Here is an 18760-nt window from a genome sequence, read left to right on the forward strand (position 1 = left end):
TGGCCTCATGTGTACAAGGAAGAGGTGAGGTCGAGAAGAAGGCCCACTTTGTGAGCAGAAATGAAAGTGAATACGGACACGGATCCAGGAATTCAGAAGTTGGCAAAGTTGGAAAGCCAGCTGCTTCCAGAGTTGGGATTTTAGAAGCTTGGTGACAGAGGCCCAGAACAATGTCTGAGTTGGGGCAAGCGAGGCAAAGGTCAGAGGGAGGGTCAGGCGCACGTCAGCGCCCGAGAGCCCCGGCAGCGGCCGTCGGGTGCAGAGAGGAGTGAGCAGACTGGCGCGTCCAGTGGGCGTGTGTGGGGCTGGCAGCTGTCCCGTCGTCCCGTCGCCGCTCCCCACCCAGGACGTCCAGCTTTTGTTGCTCCTGACACAGGGCCCTCACCTCCGAGCAGCTGGACATTTGGTTTCCTCTGCTTGGAATTTCCCCCCGACCCTGCCCGACACACACGTGCACACACACACACAGCCAGGTGCACACACACACGCATGTGCATACACACATCCACATGTACACAAGCATGCCCACATGCACACACATCCACGTATATGCACACACATCCACGTATATGCACACACAGGCACACACCTCTTCATCCCTCTGGCCTTTCGGGTCTCAGCTTGCAGCTTGCCCACCAGCTGGGCTGAGACCCTTGCAGCGCCCCCTGTGGCTCCCACCCCGCCCCGTCTTCCTTCCTTCATCTAGCTGGCCACCCCACGAGGTTGTGGCCCATTGGCGGGTCTTCCTCTGTCACCGCCGGCGTTGCCAGCTCCGAGCCGTGTCCTGGTGCCCGGGGTGGGCGCAGCAGGTTTTGGTCCAGTGGGCAGAGGAGGGCACAGCTGAGTGAACAGGGGAGGGGCTGACTGTGGCCTCCAGTGCTGGTGCTGCAGCTGGTGTGGGGGGTCAGGCCTGACCCCGGGGAACCCTGGGACACCCCTCAGTGGGAGGCTGTGAAGGGACCCCCAGGCCCAACCAGGCTGGGCCGGGCCGCAGGTGGTGGACCTGAGAGTGAGCTCCACGGCCCAGACAGAGGCTGCCGACACTTGGACACCGGGCAACCCGGGGGGCCCTGCGGGGCCCCAGCCCCGGCTTTACTGGAGCCTCCAGCTCTGGGGCTGAGGCTGGGACGGAGGCAGCAGCCGGCAAATCCCGGGTTCTGATCCTGAGCAGCCCGGTAGCTGTTCTTTTGTGCCACCCGATCCTCCCAGCCCCCCTCCAGCGTCTCTGAACCTGGGTCCTGGCAGCCTGGAAGGGACTTGGCCTTGGACGCGGGGGTGGGAACCCTGAAGCTGCCGGTGGGAGGCACGGGGTCCCTGCACAGCAGACTCCAGCTCCCGGGGGCTCTCCAGACCTTGCCCACCAAGGCCCTCGGCCCCCTGGACGTGTGTCCTCACGGACAAAGTGCCTGACAACCCGCACCTCGCCATCCCCAGAGCCGCCCGGAGGTGCCCGACAGCCAGTGGGGGAGGGTAAGTGCTCTCATTCCCCCCGTGAGGTCTCCCAGCTCCTGGCGGGGAGGTGAGGCAGACACCCCGGCCACGTGGACAGAGGGACACCCAGGGCCTGGCTGTGGGGACTGCTGCGTGACCTCTGCCCCCAAGGCCTAGCAGGGCCTCCGACCCGGGCCTGGGGCCTGGGGGGGTCTCCCTTGCTGCACGTGTCCCCTGGATTGGGCGCTTTCTGATCCAGAGGACGGAAACCACCGGTGCCCACCCCTCGCCCTGCCGAGTGATGAGGACTTGCAATCCCCTCTGGTCTGAGAGCTGGGGTGTTTGTCCTCCCGGGTCACCCTGACCCATCTGGAGAGGTGCCCCGGACTCAGCGGGCTGCGTGCCGGCAGGAGGGAGGGCTGCCCCGCGGGCACGGCGGGGCCGGAGAACCCCCGGTGGGGGGTGGCCCCTTCCTGCCACCGGCCAGGCCCCCCAGCGCTGCACCCCGACAGTGGATGTCAGCCTTTCCGCCCCTCACTGCCCTTCCCCCCGGAGCGAGTGTTGCAGGTGGGGGGAGGGAGTTCTGCTACTGCTGGGCACCGAGTCCGTGTGATGAAGGACGGCCTGGGCCCTCCTGGGCCGGAGCGAGTCAGTGCCTGCCAAGCGCCCAGACCAGCGCTGGGGGTGGAGGTTGCAGTGTGACTTCGGGGACCCCTACCATCCCTGGGACACTGGGGCTGGCGGGGGGCAGGGGGCACTGCTGGGCCTCCGCCGTTGCGTTGTACATTTGTGAAATTGTGAAATGTTTTCACATATACGGAAGGGTGTGTCAATATGCAGGTGACGAGACAGACAGCAGTGCCCCGGCTAAGCGGTAGGCCGCCGCCAGCACATCGCGTGTCATCTGCCAGGGCACCCCTGGGGGGTTAGTGCCCAGCGCTGAAAGCCTGAGCGGCCGGCACACACCAGACGGGGAAGGAAGAGGCCTGGCTGCCCTGGGATGGAAGCCAAGCAGAGCCTCTGAGCACCGTCCGCCTGCAGCTCCTGGAGAGTCTGCAAGAACCCATTCTGGGGGGGCAGGGGGAGTCACAAGGAAGGCCTGGGAGGCCTGTGACCATTAGAAGGGCAGCTATGGGACCAGATAATGTGGCAGGACTGTGGCCGGGGGCACCAGAGCCTGTCTCAGGAGCCTGCTGGGGGGTGAGTGTCCCCGGCTGACCCTGGGTTGGGGGAAGGGGTGCTCATTGTCACATGGTCAGGACAGGCCAAGGACCAAGCCGAGCCGGGCCAGCCTCGCCAGGGCGCTCTGAGGACGGCGGACGTGGGGCCCAGCGCAGGGTGCCCCTGGAGCGCGTCCCTCCACTGTCGGCCACGAGACCTTCTCCACGAAGGCCAAGGACTCAGGAGGCCAGAAGTCAGGAACAAGATAGTTTAAAACATTTACCCCAAACAACGAAGGGCCATAGGAGGAAATCGTTGTGGGAAGTTAACAATACCTACCTTGGAAGAGCAGAAAATAATGAAATGGGGGCGGGGGTGGATACAGGAGAGAGGGTTGATAGCCAAAAGCTTCCCTGAAAAGATGAACGAAATTAACAAAGTCTGGCGAATTGGATCACGAAAGGACGAAAACAACGAAAAAATGTTAGGAAGGTAAAAAGGGACCTACTGACAGATTCAGCAGGAGATTAAAATGATAGTGAGAGAGTATTGGATTACGTTGGCAGGTTTTTATTTGTTTATTTTTCAATAAAACTAAGCATGCAACTACCGCACAACCCAGCGATTACAGGCTTGGGCATTTCTCCAAAAGAAATGAAAATTTGCGTCCACTCAAAAAACTGTACACGGGTGTCCATAGCAGCTTTACTTATCACAGCCCCTTGAGGGTGTTTCCCAGCACCCACATCCAGTTCTCTGAGTCTCTGGACACCAGTGGGGAATCCAAGTCTGTTCTGACGCCGTCGGCCTGGAGTTAGTGTCAGACCCCCAGGTTAAGGGCTCAGCCCCGCACGATGGTCCCCACGCCAACCGCAAGTCCAGGGCCACCCCTACTTCTGACCAACCAGCTGGGAGTTGGGGGCTCTCACCACTCCCTCCTCAGGTTTGATAATTTCCTAGAATGGCTCCCAGAACTCAGGAAAGTGCTTTACTTACTATCACCCGTTTATTATAAAAGATGTAACTCAGGAACAGCCAGATGGAAGAGATGCTTGGGACCAGGTGGGGGGGTGGGGGGGCGAGGAGCTTCCACACCCTCCTGGGTGCACCACCTCTCCTGGCACCTCCACTGTCCTCCAACCAAACCCCGTCGGTTTGGGGCTTTTATGGAGGTTCCAGTCATAGGCATGGCTGATTAAATCACCGCCACGGGGACTAACTCTGCCTCCAGCCCCTCTCCCCTCCCCAGAGGTCGAGAGGGGGCGCTGACGGTTGCAAACCTCTAATCACGCCTGGTGTTTTTGGAGACCAGGGCTCATCCTGAAGTGATCTAGGGGCCCCCAGATACCCTTCATCTCATTAGCTCACAAAAGGACGCTCATTACTCCAGAGACGCCAAGCGTTTTATTTTATTTTTTAATTTCTTATTTATTTATTGCTTTAGGCTGCACCGTGCAGCATGAGGGATCTTAGTTCCCCGACCAGGGATTGAACCTATGCCCCCTGCACTGGGAGTGCAGAGTCTTAAACACTGGACCGCCGGGGAAGTCCCAAGAAATGCCAAGGGTTTTAGGACTGTGTGCCACGAACCAAAACAAAGACCAAATATTTATATTTTCTTATATCACAGCCCACCCTCTGGTCTCTGACTGCATCCCTTACAGCAAAGCGATCATAAACGTCAAAAGATATTGGCACATTGCTAGAATCGGCCCGGTCCGTAGTCATATCAGGTGGGAATATCCCCCAGGGTGAGGCCCCTCGGGACTGCAGGCCTCCAACCGATCTGGTCAGGTTCCAGAACAGGAGTGGCCCTGTCCCCGTGGCCTCAGCTTTCAGGCCTCTGGTGTCACTGAGCCTGAGCTAAGGACTGCCGCCGTCTTCCTCAGGCCCTCTCTCAGGTGTCGGTGTAGTACCGGGTTTCCTTCCTGACATCACAGAACCCACTGATTCATCTCTTCACCCTCAGCTGCTGTTCCTCCTTCCCTCCCCTGGTACCCGGACAAGCTGGTCTAGATCTCAGGCCAGGATACGAGCCCCAAGAGTCCTCCCCCCCGTCCACTCCCGTCCACGCAGGTGCGGGGCTAGCGGGCTATCCGGCCCCTGGCCACACGGCAGCATCCGCTGTCAGCCCCCGGTTTGCCAGATGGGGCGACGTCACCACTGGCCTCTTCAGGAATTCTGACATCAGGTTTAAAAACATAGTTGCAGTTTCTTTTTTTCTTTTTTAAATTTACCATCTTAACCAGTTTTTAACCAGTTTTTAAAATTAATTAACTAATTAATCTGGCTGTGTCAGGTCTTAGTTGCAGCACGCCGGCTCTTCGGTTTGGCGTGGGGGCTTCTCTCTAGTCGTGGTGCGCGGGTTCCACAGCATATGGGCTCAGTAGCTGCAGCGCGCGGGCTTCGCTGCCCCGCAGCACGTGGGATCTTAGTTCCCCACCCAGGGATCGAACCCGCGTCCCCTGGATTGGAAGGCGGATTCTTAACCACTGGACCACCAGGGAAATCCCCCACTTGCAGTCTCTTGCATAGGAATCATCCCTGCTTCTGGCACTTGTAGTTGCAGATTTGGCCCTGTGACCACTGCAGCAATTAGGGGAAAAACATTGAGGTGACGTGGGGAAGAAAGAAAAAAGTGCGCCCCCCACTGGCCCTGCAGGAACTGCACAGTCGTACCAGCGTCCTCCTCCAGCCCCGCTGCCCCAGCTCCACCAGAAAAACAGCAGCAACCGTCCGGTGGGATCACCCCACCAGCCCACCCACGCGGAGAGCGCGCCCTCATGCTTTCATCTCCCTGTGCTTCAACGCCCGGCTGGTCCCCCTCCGCCCTCCAACCTGTGCTCTGAGGAGGGGAGCTCTGCCCGTGCTGGACATTCTGGGCCCTAGAGTGAGTTCCTCGTTCTGATGAAATGGCAGTTGGCCGCCCAGATTGGTGCAACATTTCTGCTCCAGTTTCTTGTGGCTCTGCGCGTCTACAGCTCAGATCAGATGGAGTCAGCCAGGCCCCATCCCGAGTGAGCGTCTGTTCCTGTCGGGACCCCATTGCAGACCCAGGAGCCCAGCTGTGACCAGGGCCTTGCCCCCGGGAACGCCCACATGGTCACTGGCCGCCTCCGTCTCTTGTTGGTGGCAGAGCAGCTCTCCTTGGCATGTTGTGCCTACTGGAACGCACCCCCCAGATTCCCATGGAGATTTCCATGGGACCACGTCTCGCGTGGGCATCCCTGTGATAGGCCAGTTCTCCTCGGCCCTCCTGCCTGACCATATGGCCGGGTCGTTGGATGCTGCCCATGTGTCAGTAAAAACCCGAACGTGGGGACTTTTCCCACCATTCGGTCCTTCCCCCGCTGCTAGGACAGCACACGCAAGCCTGCAGGACGCCAGGCTGAGCTATTTGCACCCTCCTCGGCCAGGCTGGAGGGCTTCCAAACTGGCTGCTGCTGCTGTCCGCACACCGAGCAGCTCTGGGTCGGTCAGTCGAGAGCTGTTTGCAGGGCGCTGTCCCAGGGACAGCCGAATCCAGCAGCTCCTTACTCGGTCCGTCCTGGGGGAGCCAGTCCTGGGCCAGAAGAGGGTCCCCGCCCGGGAGGGTCTCCCCTCACATTTCCCAGGCTGCACGACCCGGTGTAAAGTGTTTCCATGTCATCATAGGGCTCTTCTAGGCAGCACCGCCCCCGTGAGAGCATTTCCCCCACATCATCCTGGACTTTATGGGTATTTCAGGATTCGTGATCATTTTACGTCCTTCGACTACTGGGGTAGCTCCAGTGGGCGTCTGATAACAAGGTAATAAGTCCACCCAAACGGAAGTTCTCTCGTCCCAAGTGCCTGCGGTCATTACTGGGAGGTGCCCGCAGGCTTCTGCCCTGAGCCCCCGTCTCGGCCTCACGCAGGACCATCGCACAGGGACCTGCCTGCCTAGCGCCCCAGCTTCTACTCCCCACTGCGTGGCTCAGGTCGTCTTACTGGTTCCCATTTAGCATGTCTGGTGAACGCAGCTTGAAGGGTGGAGTCACATGCCTGTTTTACTGGCTCAGGCAGGAGAAACGCCCCCCGATCGGGCACCATGTCCATCCCCCCAGTGCAATCAAGTGGAAGAGGTGCAGTTGCATCCCATAAAGCCTGTTCAAACATTCCAATGCTCCTCCAAAGTTTGACCTTGCTTCCATCAACCCTGACATTCTTCGCGGTGGCCTGCACTGGGATTTCATCTACAGGATTTGGTTTCACAGTACTAGGTAGGGGACGCGTCCCCCACTATGACATAATATCCATGTCATAAAACATTAGGTAAGGGAGGCACAACTTCTTTACCGAAAGCCTGTTCAAACGTCCCAGCTGCCATCATCCTACCATCTCCGGCGCCCCTGTACTCTCCCCATCCCATCGTTCCGATTGTTGGCTGCACCAGCTGGTTTTGGTACCACCACGCGCGGGGCTCCGGCATCAAGGAGTCCTGGACCATGTCTCTCCACCCCTGACCCTGGGGCCCACTCTGTGCACAAGGCTCTGGGTCCCCAGCAGGGGGTTGAGCCAAGGGACCCTTTTGTCAACTTTTATCTTTTTTTTTTTTAATTGGAGTGCAGTCGATTTACAATGTTCTATTAGTTTCTGCTGTACAGTAAAGTGAATCAGTTATACATATACATATATCCACTCTTTTTTAGATTCTTTTCCCATATAGGACATTACAGAGTAGTGAGTAGAGTTCCCTGTGCTATACAGTAGGTCCTTGTTAGTTATCTATTTTATATATAGTAGTGTGTATGTGTCAATCCCAATCTCCCAGTTTATCCCTCCCTGCCTTTCCTCCCTGGTAACTATAAGTTTGTTTTCTGTATCTGTGACTCTATTTCTGTTTTGTAAATAAGTTCATTTTTACCATTTTTTTTAGATTCCACATATAAGTGATATCATATGGTATTTGTCTTTCTCTTTCTGACTTCACTTCGTATGATAATCCCATTCATGTTGCTGCAGATGGCATTATTTCATTCCTTTTTATAGCTGAGTAGTATTCCATCGTGTGTGTGTGTGTGTGTGTGTGTGTGTGTGTGTGGTGTACCACATCTTCTTTATCCATTCCTCTGTTGATGGACTTTTAGGTTGCTTCCATATCCTGGCTATTGTAAATAGTAGTGTCAACTTTTATCTTGATTAAGCTGCCCCATCATTGTCCCCGGGAGATTCCAGGTCTGCTTTCTCATTGTCACCTCTGCCTTCCTGCTTCTTGCACTCCTCCAAACTGGGGGAAACAGACCAGACTTGTTGGGAGCCCTTTAATGTTAGGGGTTCAGTAGGGGGTCCCTTTGTCCCACCCACCCTTGAGAGGGCTGTATGAAGACCTTTGTTTTGCTCCTATCAATGTCCCTTTTATTAATCCATTTTTTAATAATGACCTAAAGATTTCCACCCTGCTAGGAGGAGTTCCTTGACTCTGCATGTCCCTTTCCCCATTTTTTTGTTAGTTACTTATGTTTTGAGTAGTGTCTGTAAGACCCGTTCAGGAAAGCTGAGACAGCAGATTCTCCCATCAGGCTTCCTGGAGGAGGGGTGAAGGGTGCATGGGAGCTCCCTGTACACTTCTTTGCAACTTCCTGTAAACCTATAATTATTCCAAAATAGAGTGTCACAAAAAAGTTGTAGGCCATGAAATATGAAAACTTCAATGAAACGAAAACATTGATAGAGAATTATGAATGGACCAAGCTGACTCAAGAAGAAATAGAAGTAAGGATCTCCCAAGTTCTCAAGTAAGTCTCAGTTGATGAAGGAAAGCGTGTCTTTCCAAAGAAGAGCCATCTAAGGGACGCAGAAGGAATGGCAAAATCAGCACATTAGCTGTCTATGGCTGAGTAGCCAGTTAGCCCCAAATGTAGTAGCTTAAAATAATAAACACTTACGGGAATTCCGTGGCGGTCCAGTGGTTACAACTCCACGCTTTCACTGCTGAGGGCCCAGGTTCAATCCCTGGATCGGGAAATAAGATCCCGTGAGCCATGTGGCATGGCCAAAATAATAATAATAAAATAAAATAAAATAACAAACACTTATTATCTCAGTTTCTGTGGGTGGGGAGCCCAAGCATGGCTTAGTGCTGAGTCTTCTGGCCCAGGGTCTCTCATAGGCTAAGTCCCAGGACGCACTGCATGGTGTCTCACAAGGTGGCCCTCAGTGGCTGGGCTGCAGTCTCATCTGAAGGCACGACTGGGCAGTGTCCCTGTCCAAACTCACTGACTGGTTGTGGGCAGGATTCATCCTTGCTGGCTGTTGATTGGAGGCTGCCCTCCTTTATAGGACAGCCCTCAATACAGGGGCTACTCCCCGTAGAGCGAGCAAGAGAGGGTAAGAGGACGGAAGCTGGGTCTGGTCTCGGAAGACACCCCATCACTTTTACCTCATTCAGGTGTTGGAAGTAAGTCACTCACTAGATCAGCCCACACTCTAGACAAGGGGGTTGCACAGGGGGGCATGACTGTAGCAGGAGGAAGGGCTCTCTGGGGCTAATGTGTGTGTGTGTGTGTGTGTGTGTGTTAAAAAATTAAACTTTAATAAATGTTCATTAAGTCAAATGCAAGCTCTTATTTAATAGGAGAGAATGAATTTATCTTAAGCTCTAACTATTGAATTTTACTGGTCAGTAGTAAGTAATGAAGTTTTACACTAAAACATTATACTATGACGTTTGTATCTTATGTGAAAACAGTGCTGTAAGCCAGCGGTCAGCAAACTGGGACCCGCAAGTCAAATATAAATAAAGCTTTACTGAAACACACCCACAGCTACTCCTCTGTGTTATGATAGATGGCTCCTTTTGCAAACAGTCGCAGATTTGAGTAGTCAGACAGATACCACAGAGTCTCGGGCTAATTTCAATGCCGACTCCCACAGTCAGCAACTTGCCGCCTTGCCACACCTGGTGAAATAATCGATTCAGACAGGGACGATCCACAGGTGCTACAACCAGGAGGAGGATGCTTGCTGGGGAACTGGTTACCACCAGGACGTCCAGAGCTACAACTTTACAGTGGAAGTATCTGGTGTCCCCAGTGATCAAACTTAGCCTCACTCACGTGGGACAAGCAGGCACCATGCTCCCCGGGCATGGGCAGCAAGGAGCACCACGCCTCACCTGTGCAGGGTTCCTGCCAAAGTGGTGCAGCTGCCATACAACCAAGCCTTTAGTGCTGACCTCCAGCTGCAGGAAAAACAGGGGAGAGAGGAACACGGAAAATGGCACCGTGAGGATGTCACCTCCAGAACCTGGGACCTTCGGGCACCTGACCTGGGCTCCTGAAATGAGTTAGTGGCGTGGGGAAAAATACTGGGGGTGGGAGGAAACTGCTGTAAATTAGAAAAGACTGGAGACATACCCAAAGCAGGGGGTTTGACCGAATCTTGGAGTAAACAAACCAGCAATAAAAGCTAATGGGGGGCATGGTGGAAATGGAATATGGATTAGGTTTTTCAATGCTATTATGGAATTATTGTTAACTTAGCCCCATGATAATGGGATTGTGGGTCTGCTGGGGAATGTCTTCCATTTTTGGAGATGAATGCTGAACTGCTTATCTATTCTATTTCTGGTTGAAGTGTCATGATGTATGGAATTGACTTTAAGAAACTTACATATATCAATACATACATCTTAAAGTAAATATATGTGTGTATATATGTGTGCATGTCTATATATAAAGAGAGAGACAGAGACAGAGAGGGACAGACAGACAGAGGGAAAGAGAGAGAAAATGAGATATTTATTCTAAGGAATTGGTCCATGCAGTTGGGAGAGGGGCACATCTGAACTCCATGGGCAGGTGGGCAGGCAGGAACCCAGGCAGGCTCTGTATGTTGCAGTCTTGAGGTTGAAATCCTTCTTTTCTGGGAAACCTCAGTCTTTGCTCTTAAGGCCTTTGACTGATTGGGCGAGGCCCATCCACTCGGTGGCAGGTGACCTGCTTTACTCCAAGTCTTCTGATTTAAATGTTAATTTCATCTAAAAATACCTTCAGGGCAACAGCCAGCTGTTGGTTGGACCAAACAGCTGGACACCAAGGCCCTGCCAAGTTGACACATAAAATGAGCTGTCCCAGTGGATATATGTGCGTTCACTGCATTACCCTTTCTACTTCTTTTCTGTATTAAAGCTTTCATTAAAAGGTAAAACACAAAGACAGAACATTTGTGCACAGAAGTCACTATAAAGAAAGTGAAAGTCAAGTCACAAATATGAGACAATATTCACAATACGTATAAGTAACACATGATTTCTACCCAGTAATACATAAAAACTTCCCCATGCATCAGAAGAAAGAGACTTAGGATCCAATTTAAAAAGTGGGCAAAAGACATGAACAGACATTTGGCAGAATACGAAACAGAAATGGCCAATAATCGTGAAAACAGGAAACAGGAACAGGAGATTAGAGCCATAATGTGATACCACTTAACACCTACTAGAAGGACAGAAGTTTTAAGTTTGTGGGCAAGAACACGTGTGCGCTGCTGCGAGCCCTGAAATTGGATCGAGAAGTCAGAGGACCGCTGGGCGATGTCCCTGGGGGTGGGCCCGCGCACGCGCAGTGATTCAGCGCCCCTGCCTCTGGACGGAACCCTGGATCAAGTCGTCGGATTGTGAGCTGTGCCCCATTGGGGGCGGGGGTGGGGGCGGGGGGGATCTTGAAATCAGGTGGTGACATAAGCGCAGCCGTAGCTTCAGGTGTTCTTAATCGGCGCAAATCGATGCACGGGGCCGCCCCCTGGCATGCGGCTCCTCGGCCAGTGAATCCCTGGTTTTGTTTTTGCATTTTTAGGTTTGTCCAGAGATGCAGAAAACCAGAGGCCGTTTGCTTTCACCTGGAAGGGCGGGAGTGCGGTCTTGCCTCGGGGCCACACGGACACTCGGGGTCTCAGCCACAGCTGAATCCACAGGGACCTTTACCACGTGTCCCCCGCACCCCCCGAGATCCTGTGCTGATGAGATCTGGAGGAGACATGTCTGGTCACTTCGGTGAAAACTGCACCTGGCAGAGTGAGAGTAAACCCTGTGAACACACAAGTCCTCGCTGGGTCCAGTGGACACAAGCGTGTCCCCTCTGCAGCCTTGGTCACCTGTGCACAGGTGGAGGAAACCACGTTTGGGCGTCGGCTTTGCTTTCACCGGCATCCAGGCGGCGTGTTGGGCTGCTGGCTTTGAGCGAGGTGCAGAGCAGCGGAGGTGCCCTGGTGGCCACACAGCTTGGTCCTTGTGACCCGGGGACCCCGTGGCCCCAGCGGCTGCTGTGGAAGCTGAGATGGGGAATCTCAGCGCCAGTCCCACACGGGCACACAGCCACACTCTTTGCAAGGACCTCGCCTCCCTTTGCGACTCAGCATTTGGCTTCCCTCTGGGCCAGGGAAGAAGTTGACTCCTGTCCGTGGGACAACAGGGTGACCTGAACCACCCATCCTGAAGTGGGTGTCATCTGTCCACTGGGTCGCGTAGCTGGGCAGGCCCAGCAGTTCCGCATCGCCCAGTGAGGTTGGGTGTCTGGACTCTTGTAAGGTTCTTGGAACCCCGTGGCGGGCAGGCAGCCTCTTCTCCAACCACCCCCGCGCTGCCCGGTGGCCTCGTGAAAAGCAGACAGAGGGTAGGAGTGGGAGCCGCCCGTGGTCCAGCCGCCGAGCCTCACCTGGACACCCCTACAGCCAGATGCTCGGTTTGTCACAGTAGCGTCCAACTCTGCACTGCAATGCAGTATCTTCATGGGAGACCAGCCTGCCATCTGTAGCAGGTTCACTGATTTTGGACCCTGTATTGGTCAGGATTCTCCAGAGAAACTGCACCAGTGGGATATCTGTCTCTATATCCATCCATCCATCCACCCATCCACCCACCCATCCACCTATCATCCATCTATTTACCTACCTACCTCTCTATAAAAAGAGATGATTATGAGGAATTGGCTCAGGTGGTCATGGGGGCTGGGAACGACCTGCCGTCTGCACACTGGCAGCCCAGGAAGGCCAGTTTGGTTTGGTCTCAGGTCTGGAGGCCTGAGACCCAGGGGAGAGGATGGTGTAAACCCCAGTCTGAGGGCAGGAGGAGGTGACAGGAGCTGTCCCAGCTCAAGGGGTGGGGCCAGAAAAGGGCACGTTCTCCCTCCCCTGCCTTGTGTTCTGTTCAGGCCTCGGGGACCAGATGGTGCCCTCCCACCTGCTCTCCTGCGTCCGCGATTCAATGCTGATCTCACCTGGAAACACCCCCCCGAGACTCCCCCAGAAGTAATGTCCCACCTGGGCGCCCGTCACGTTGACACAACCATAGACATCATGGGCCCCTCCCTTGTGGGGAAGGGTAGGGACTGTTCCCCCTGGACTTGGGCCTCGTTCTGGATTTGGATTTTCTCCCCTGCATGCACCGGCACTTTCCTTATTTACTTACTTAAAGCCTTATTTGCTGTCCCGGTTCCTCACGTATGATTATTTCTGGCCACGGACCTGACTTTACAGTCAAAGAAACAAGGCAATGGGAGGTGCCCATGGGCTTCCCAAGGGCCACCATGTACCCTGCTCCTCAAAGGAGGCGACCCTGAGGGATGGCGGCCTAGTCTTGGGCATGGTTTAGGACCACGGCCGGGGGACAGTGCGGTGACACTGACGCTGTGTCCTGCAGGACACGCTAGTCAGCAGTGCCTTTTCCCCTGAATCAGGATGCATGGTGGGGGGGAGGTAGGGGTGGGGGGCGGCACCCTTCCTGTGATTAGAACGACTGAGCCACTCACAAACGTTTGCCTCTCGGCCCTGTTGGTCCCTGCTCTCCTGGTTTGGGCATTTTAGTAACCAACAGAGGAATGCTTTGAACAAAACAATAGTGTCCTTGAGTTGGAAGCTGGGTGGGGGGTTCCACCTGGCCCACTTGGGGCTCCTCTGCCACTGGGTTAAGAGGCCACGAAGGGGGCCACGGGGATGGCTGGGTGATCCTAGCAAGAGGAAACAAGGTGCTGCTACTGAGTGTGGGTGGGCTGAGGGGTTCCCCGCGTCTCTCCTCATCCTGCGCATCTGGTGATGAGAGTCGGTGGCAGAGGTGACCACAGGATGGAGACCTTCCATCCCAGCTCCGTCCCCGACGAAGAGTGGCCTCACCCAGCAGGAGAAGCGCTCGGACCCATGGGAGGATGTGGACGGGGTGGAGGAGCGGGGAAGCCCGAAGGTCGGTCACAGCCTCGCGGCCACTGCGGAAAGGAGCACCGTTTACAGCTCCCGGCAAAGCCCTTTCTCCTGCGGTGTCATGTACGTTTCTACAGAATTTTACTGCATTCCCTTTTCTTTCCACCACTGCTGTACACAGGAATTTAGCTGGTGCTTCTTTACAGTTTATTTTGTCTGATGAGAAGAACGGGACCAGGAGAGGCGCGCACATCCCCGGATGCCCTGGACAGTTATCAAATGCAGAACCACTGGACTTCCGGCACATTCCTTGGGGGCAAGGCCTGTGTGCCTTCAGCTGTAGGAGAGCTATTTGCTTTATCCTGGCTGAGCACCGTTTTGGTTTTGGAGGTGTAAGTGTGGGAAGAGAGGGTGTGTGTGTGTGTGTGTGTGTGTGTGTGTGTGTGATTGGAAACACAAGGGCTGGACTGCAGTGGGCATTGGTCACTTTGTCCCTTTTTGGTTGCCCATCACAGAGGGCTGCTTCTTACAGGGGAGGTACCCGACTTTGTTGGTTTTGTGGGGGGCAGGGCTGAGCTCCCTCTATGGAAGTTAAAAGGGCCCCACAGTCCCTTCTTCCTTGTCAGTTACGCTGGGGCCTCGGCCTAGGCTGGGCCAGTCTGGCGTCCCACCCAGGACTTTGGTTTTGAGCCAAGAATGCAAATCGTCAGGGACGGTTCGTTAGAGAGAAATCACCAGCGGGGTAGTTGGATGGCCACGGGGAGAGGTCGTGGCAGGCGGGATTTCTCAAATGTATTCCCCGGAACCCGTGAACACAGTATCACTACAAATGTGATTTCTCTGTATGGCAGGAAGTTTACCCGGGTGGCCCTCATCTACACATGTGAGCCTTTGAAAGCAGACTGTCCTCCAGCCTTGGGGACGGTCAGAGGAATTCCCAGCAGGAGAAGAAGCCCACCTGCCGTGCTGACTTGAGGATGGAGGGGAAGGGGTCTCGGGGAGCACAGCGGCCCCGCAGACAGCGGGCAAGGAAGGGACGTCAGTCCTACAGCCGCACAGAACCGAACTCTGGCAACAGCCTGACCCAGCCTGGAGTGGGTCCTCCCCAGAGCCTGCGGGCGGAGCCAAGCCCAGCCCAGCCCACCCCTGGGTTTGACCCTGTGAGACTCAAAGCAGAGCCCAGCCAAGTTGCCCTCTGCTTCCTCTGTCCTGACTCACCTCCCAGCCTGTTCCCAGAGTCTGCAAATGACCCCTGGTCCCCCGTCTGCTTACATGGAGGCAGCTTGTCTAGTGGGGTCCCCTCCCTCCCCATCCCACCGCCATGCGGAGGAAAATAGCTCATCCCCTCCTGGTAAGGAACCCGTGCGGGCCGAGGCCGGAGCGTCTCTGTTGCTCCTGTGTGCAGGCGGGTGGGTGTCCTGGAGCAGCGGAGGGTGACCCGAGTGACTGCTTGGACCCCGACGGCCCCTGAGAGCATCTGCTTCAGACGGGTGATGAGGGGCGGGCCCCTCCTGGCAGCGTCTGTAGAAGCAGGGCTCCTGGGGCTGGCAGCCACGGGCCCTGAGGGGCAGAGGGACCGTGAGGCCGTTGGAGGATGCAGAGGGGCCAGGCGGGATGCCTGGGCAGGGAGGGCACCCGGGTGGCCAGGGCGGAGCGGCTGGGTCAGGGAGTGGAGGAGGTGGCGGGCAGGGACACTGTGAGCGCTGAGGGGTGGTGGGTGCTGCTCGGCTGCTGGGACCGGGTCCTCCCTGCTCCTTGCTCATGGGAGGTCCTAGCCGGGGGCCCCAAAAGCACCGTCTCTCGATGTCGGTGGAGTTGGCAGCTGTGAGGCCAGGTCTCGGCCAGGATGGGGGCCGCAGGGTGGAGTGCAAGCTGCCCCTCCCTCAGTGGGCCCAGCCTCCCCCAAAGCATCTCCTCTGGAGAACTGGCCTGGCCCGTGGTCCAGGGGTCCCACTCGCTGGGCAGAGGCTGAGATCTTGGGAGTGGGGCGGGGGGGGGGGGCGCGTGCTCTCTGCCTGCCCGCCTCCAGCTGCAGGGCTGTAGGACCCCTCTGGGGAGGTGGGGAGGGGCGGGCGGGCCTACCGTGGGCTCAGGGTGTATTTGCCCGAGCGGATGGCAGACCAGAGGAAGGCACTGAGCAGCGTCGCGTACACCTGGGGGGAGGGGGAGGCACCTGCACCAGCAGCCCCAGGGGAGGGGGCTCATCGCCCCCCGAGGGGGTCACTGGGCTGTGCAGGGTTCCCAGCCGTCTAGGGAAGGGAATCAGGGAGGCCCTGTCACCCCGCAGGCCTGCTCCTCCCTGCTCCCTGTGCAGGGCAAGCCTTGCTGGTCCCCAAGACCCGCGATCGGACCTGGGGCTGCCCAGCCCTGCCCTTCCGTCTGAGGGGGGGGGGCGCACAGGCAGGTGGGGGAGGGGTGGGGGGGGGAGAGGGTACCGTGGAGGCGAGGCCGAGGCTGATCAGGGCGGAGACGACGTTCCTGTGCAACCTCAGGAAGCTCCTGATCCCCTGCAGGCAGTCCTGCGCAGAGGGCAGCACGCGTGGGCCCCTGAGCGCCCCTCCCAGCCCAGGCCAAGGCGCCTCCGCCAAGGCATGGAGCTGCAGCGCCCGCCTAGGACAAACGCTAGGGAGATGGAAAGTCGAGGTGTGGCACATCCCAGGGAAAACCGCCCCGAGCTCTGGGGACCGGTGTTGAAAACAGGCAAAAACAAGCAGGGTGGAGCCCACCTCTGCGGGGACCGTGAGGCCCCCGGGGTCCAGTGGGTGCCTTCCTCTGGGTGTCCCCTGAGCTGTCTGTGTTGGGCCCCCCCAAACCCCATCCAGGGTGGGACACAGAGCCTGGGTGAGGAGAGGACACTGGCTAACAGGGTGGGGCGTGGGGGTCCCCGGGCTGTCCTAGCTCCATCCTGAACTTCCACGGCCTCTCCAGGACGTGGCATCCGCAGAGGCTCTCTGTCTCCAAGGAAACGGGAGGTGACGGTCTCAACTCCGAACCACTCTGATGGTGGCATTTGGTTTTGGGGAAGGACTTGGCATCTGGGGGCACGCTGGGGAAGGATGTGCAGTGGGACATGCAGGGTTTGGTTCTGAAGGCTGGGATGCCGGGAGAAAGGAGGCCGGCTTGGTGTCTGACTGTCCGTGCATCTGTCCATGAATTCCCTTGATCGGGTCTGGTCCCCCAGCGTGCTCCCACTTCCTCTTGGAAGGCAGCCCGGGGTCAGACCACCATCTAGGACAACGTCCCTGCCCTCCCGCCCCCTCCCGCCCCCTCCCCCAGGTGTCCCCACCCACAAGGCCTTTACAGTCTCCCCGTGGCCCCCACCACCCCAGAAGGTACAAGAAACCAGACTTTGCCCCCACTTTGCGGACGGGGACCTGAGGCCTCTCCCTGGGTGGCGTGAACAGGCCCCCCGACGGCCCCCTTCCCTGCATGCAGGGCCCTCCTCTGCCCTCGCCCCTCCCAGTGCGAGAGCCCGGGGCGCTGTGCTGGCTCTGTCCCTGGCTGGGCCTCCAGCCATTCGCATCCTCCTGTCTGTTTCTTGGAGGGTGGCCAGGAGCCTCTTGCCAGAGACAGGGGTGTTTGCTTCCCGGACAGCGGGGGAGGGGAGCCGAGGAGGCGGGGTGGGGGGAGGGGGGAGGCCGCCGTCGTCCGGAAGAAGAGCGTCCCTGCCTCTGTCTCTCCGTCACTGAAGCCCTCGTGGCCAGACTTTGGCCTAGGCTGACCTTCTGGGAAACGCCCTTCTGGCCTTCAGGGGCCCTCGAACACCTGCCCCCAGCCCAACGCAGGCAGAGCTGCCCACCCGCCCCCCCCGCCCTTCTAGAGGCTTCCGATGGGGGGGCGCTCTCAGTGCCTGACACTGTGCCTGGCCACGGGGAGCCCCCAGGCTGGGAACTGTGTGAAGGGGTGAGGGAGTGATTGGGGCCTGGAGAGGACCCGGGCCCGCGTCGGTCATGTCCCCCCAGCCCAGCGCAGCCCCCAGGGTCGAGGCGTGGGAGTGGCCCTGCTCTGGGGCTGAGCCCCCCGGGGTCTCTGCAGGCCCTTCCCCCTCACCTGTCTGGCGGCCTCCTGCCCCCGACACAGGTCAGCCTCCGAGCCCTCCGGGAGGCCGAGGGGGGGGCTCTTACCACAGCACTGAAACTGCAGGGACAGAAGAGGGAGGCGGTTCGCTCTGAGAACCCCAGGATCCCTGTCGGACAGATGGGGAAACTGAGGCACGAAGGGCACCCCCCCCTCCCCCCCAGAGGCCAGGACCGGGGCTCAGGGCGAGGCGGCTGGCTCTGCAGGGGGTGCCGGCTTCCGGGCAGCCTGGCCAGCGGTCACCGGGGCCCCACCGAATGCTGTGCCGTCGCCATCCTGCAATTCTTCATCACTTTTGGACAAGGGGTCTTGCATTCTGCTCTGGGCCCCGCAAATTCTGGAAGTAGCTGGGCAGACGGAGGACAGGAGCTCTCTGTCCCCGCCCCCTCCCCCCAAGGGGCACTGATAACCTGTGTCCTGGGACCTCCTGCTCGGCACCTGGCCCCAGCCGGCTGGCTCTGGGGGGCTACCTCTGCCCATTTGCTAGATCACAGTCTGCCTGGGGAGGCTGACCAGTCCAGGGCTGCCCAGGGAGGGGGCCTCCCCCACCATGCTCACCATGTCCTGGATGGCCACCAGCTCCTGCCGCCACATTCCCGACGAGCTCTTCACCGCCTGCTCGTACACCTGATCGTAGGCGTCCAACACGGCGTCCTCCACCTGTACCGAGAGCATCACGGGAAGGCCCCTGTGCTGGTGAAGCCCCTCCCCCGACGGAGCCCCCCCGAAGGCGGGGCCTGGCCCTCGGGTGCTGAGTGATGTCCAACTGGCCCCCTCCTTCTCCTTCCACCGGGCAGAGCTCCCTGGAAGCGGAGACTGGGTCCCCTGGGTGGCCGGTCACAGGGGTCCCCATACTTCAGTTGTGGGGACCTCCCCCCAGGAATGGCCGTTAATGCCACTCCTGCCCCTGGGGGGTCCTGCAGGATAAACCAGAGGCCCG

General features: G+C 57.6%; 1 protein-coding gene across 1 annotated transcript in view; it reads right to left on the reverse strand.

Annotated features, from left to right (window-relative positions):
* Positions 1-938: 938 nt before the first annotated feature.
* The window catches only part of TSPAN32 (tetraspanin 32), a 28898-nt gene continuing 11076 nt past the window's right edge, over positions 939-18760 (reverse strand). The window contains exons 5-13 of the mRNA XM_036861386.1: positions 18379-18480; positions 17794-17880; positions 16179-16262; positions 15826-15896; positions 15232-15303; positions 13720-13808; positions 9728-9888; positions 2348-2499; positions 939-1290 (exon numbers count right to left, since the gene is read on the reverse strand). Of these exons, the coding sequence (XP_036717281.1) occupies positions 939-1290; positions 2348-2499; positions 9728-9888; positions 13720-13808; positions 15232-15303; positions 15826-15896; positions 16179-16262; positions 17794-17880; positions 18379-18480 (1170 nt within the window). The remainder of the gene's footprint in view (positions 1291-2347; positions 2500-9727; positions 9889-13719; positions 13809-15231; positions 15304-15825; positions 15897-16178; positions 16263-17793; positions 17881-18378; positions 18481-18760) is intronic.

This window comes from Balaenoptera musculus, chromosome 8 (assembly GCF_009873245.2).
Source record: "Balaenoptera musculus isolate JJ_BM4_2016_0621 chromosome 8, mBalMus1.pri.v3, whole genome shotgun sequence".
In the NCBI taxonomy this organism is placed as follows: domain Eukaryota; kingdom Metazoa; phylum Chordata; class Mammalia; order Artiodactyla; family Balaenopteridae; genus Balaenoptera; species Balaenoptera musculus.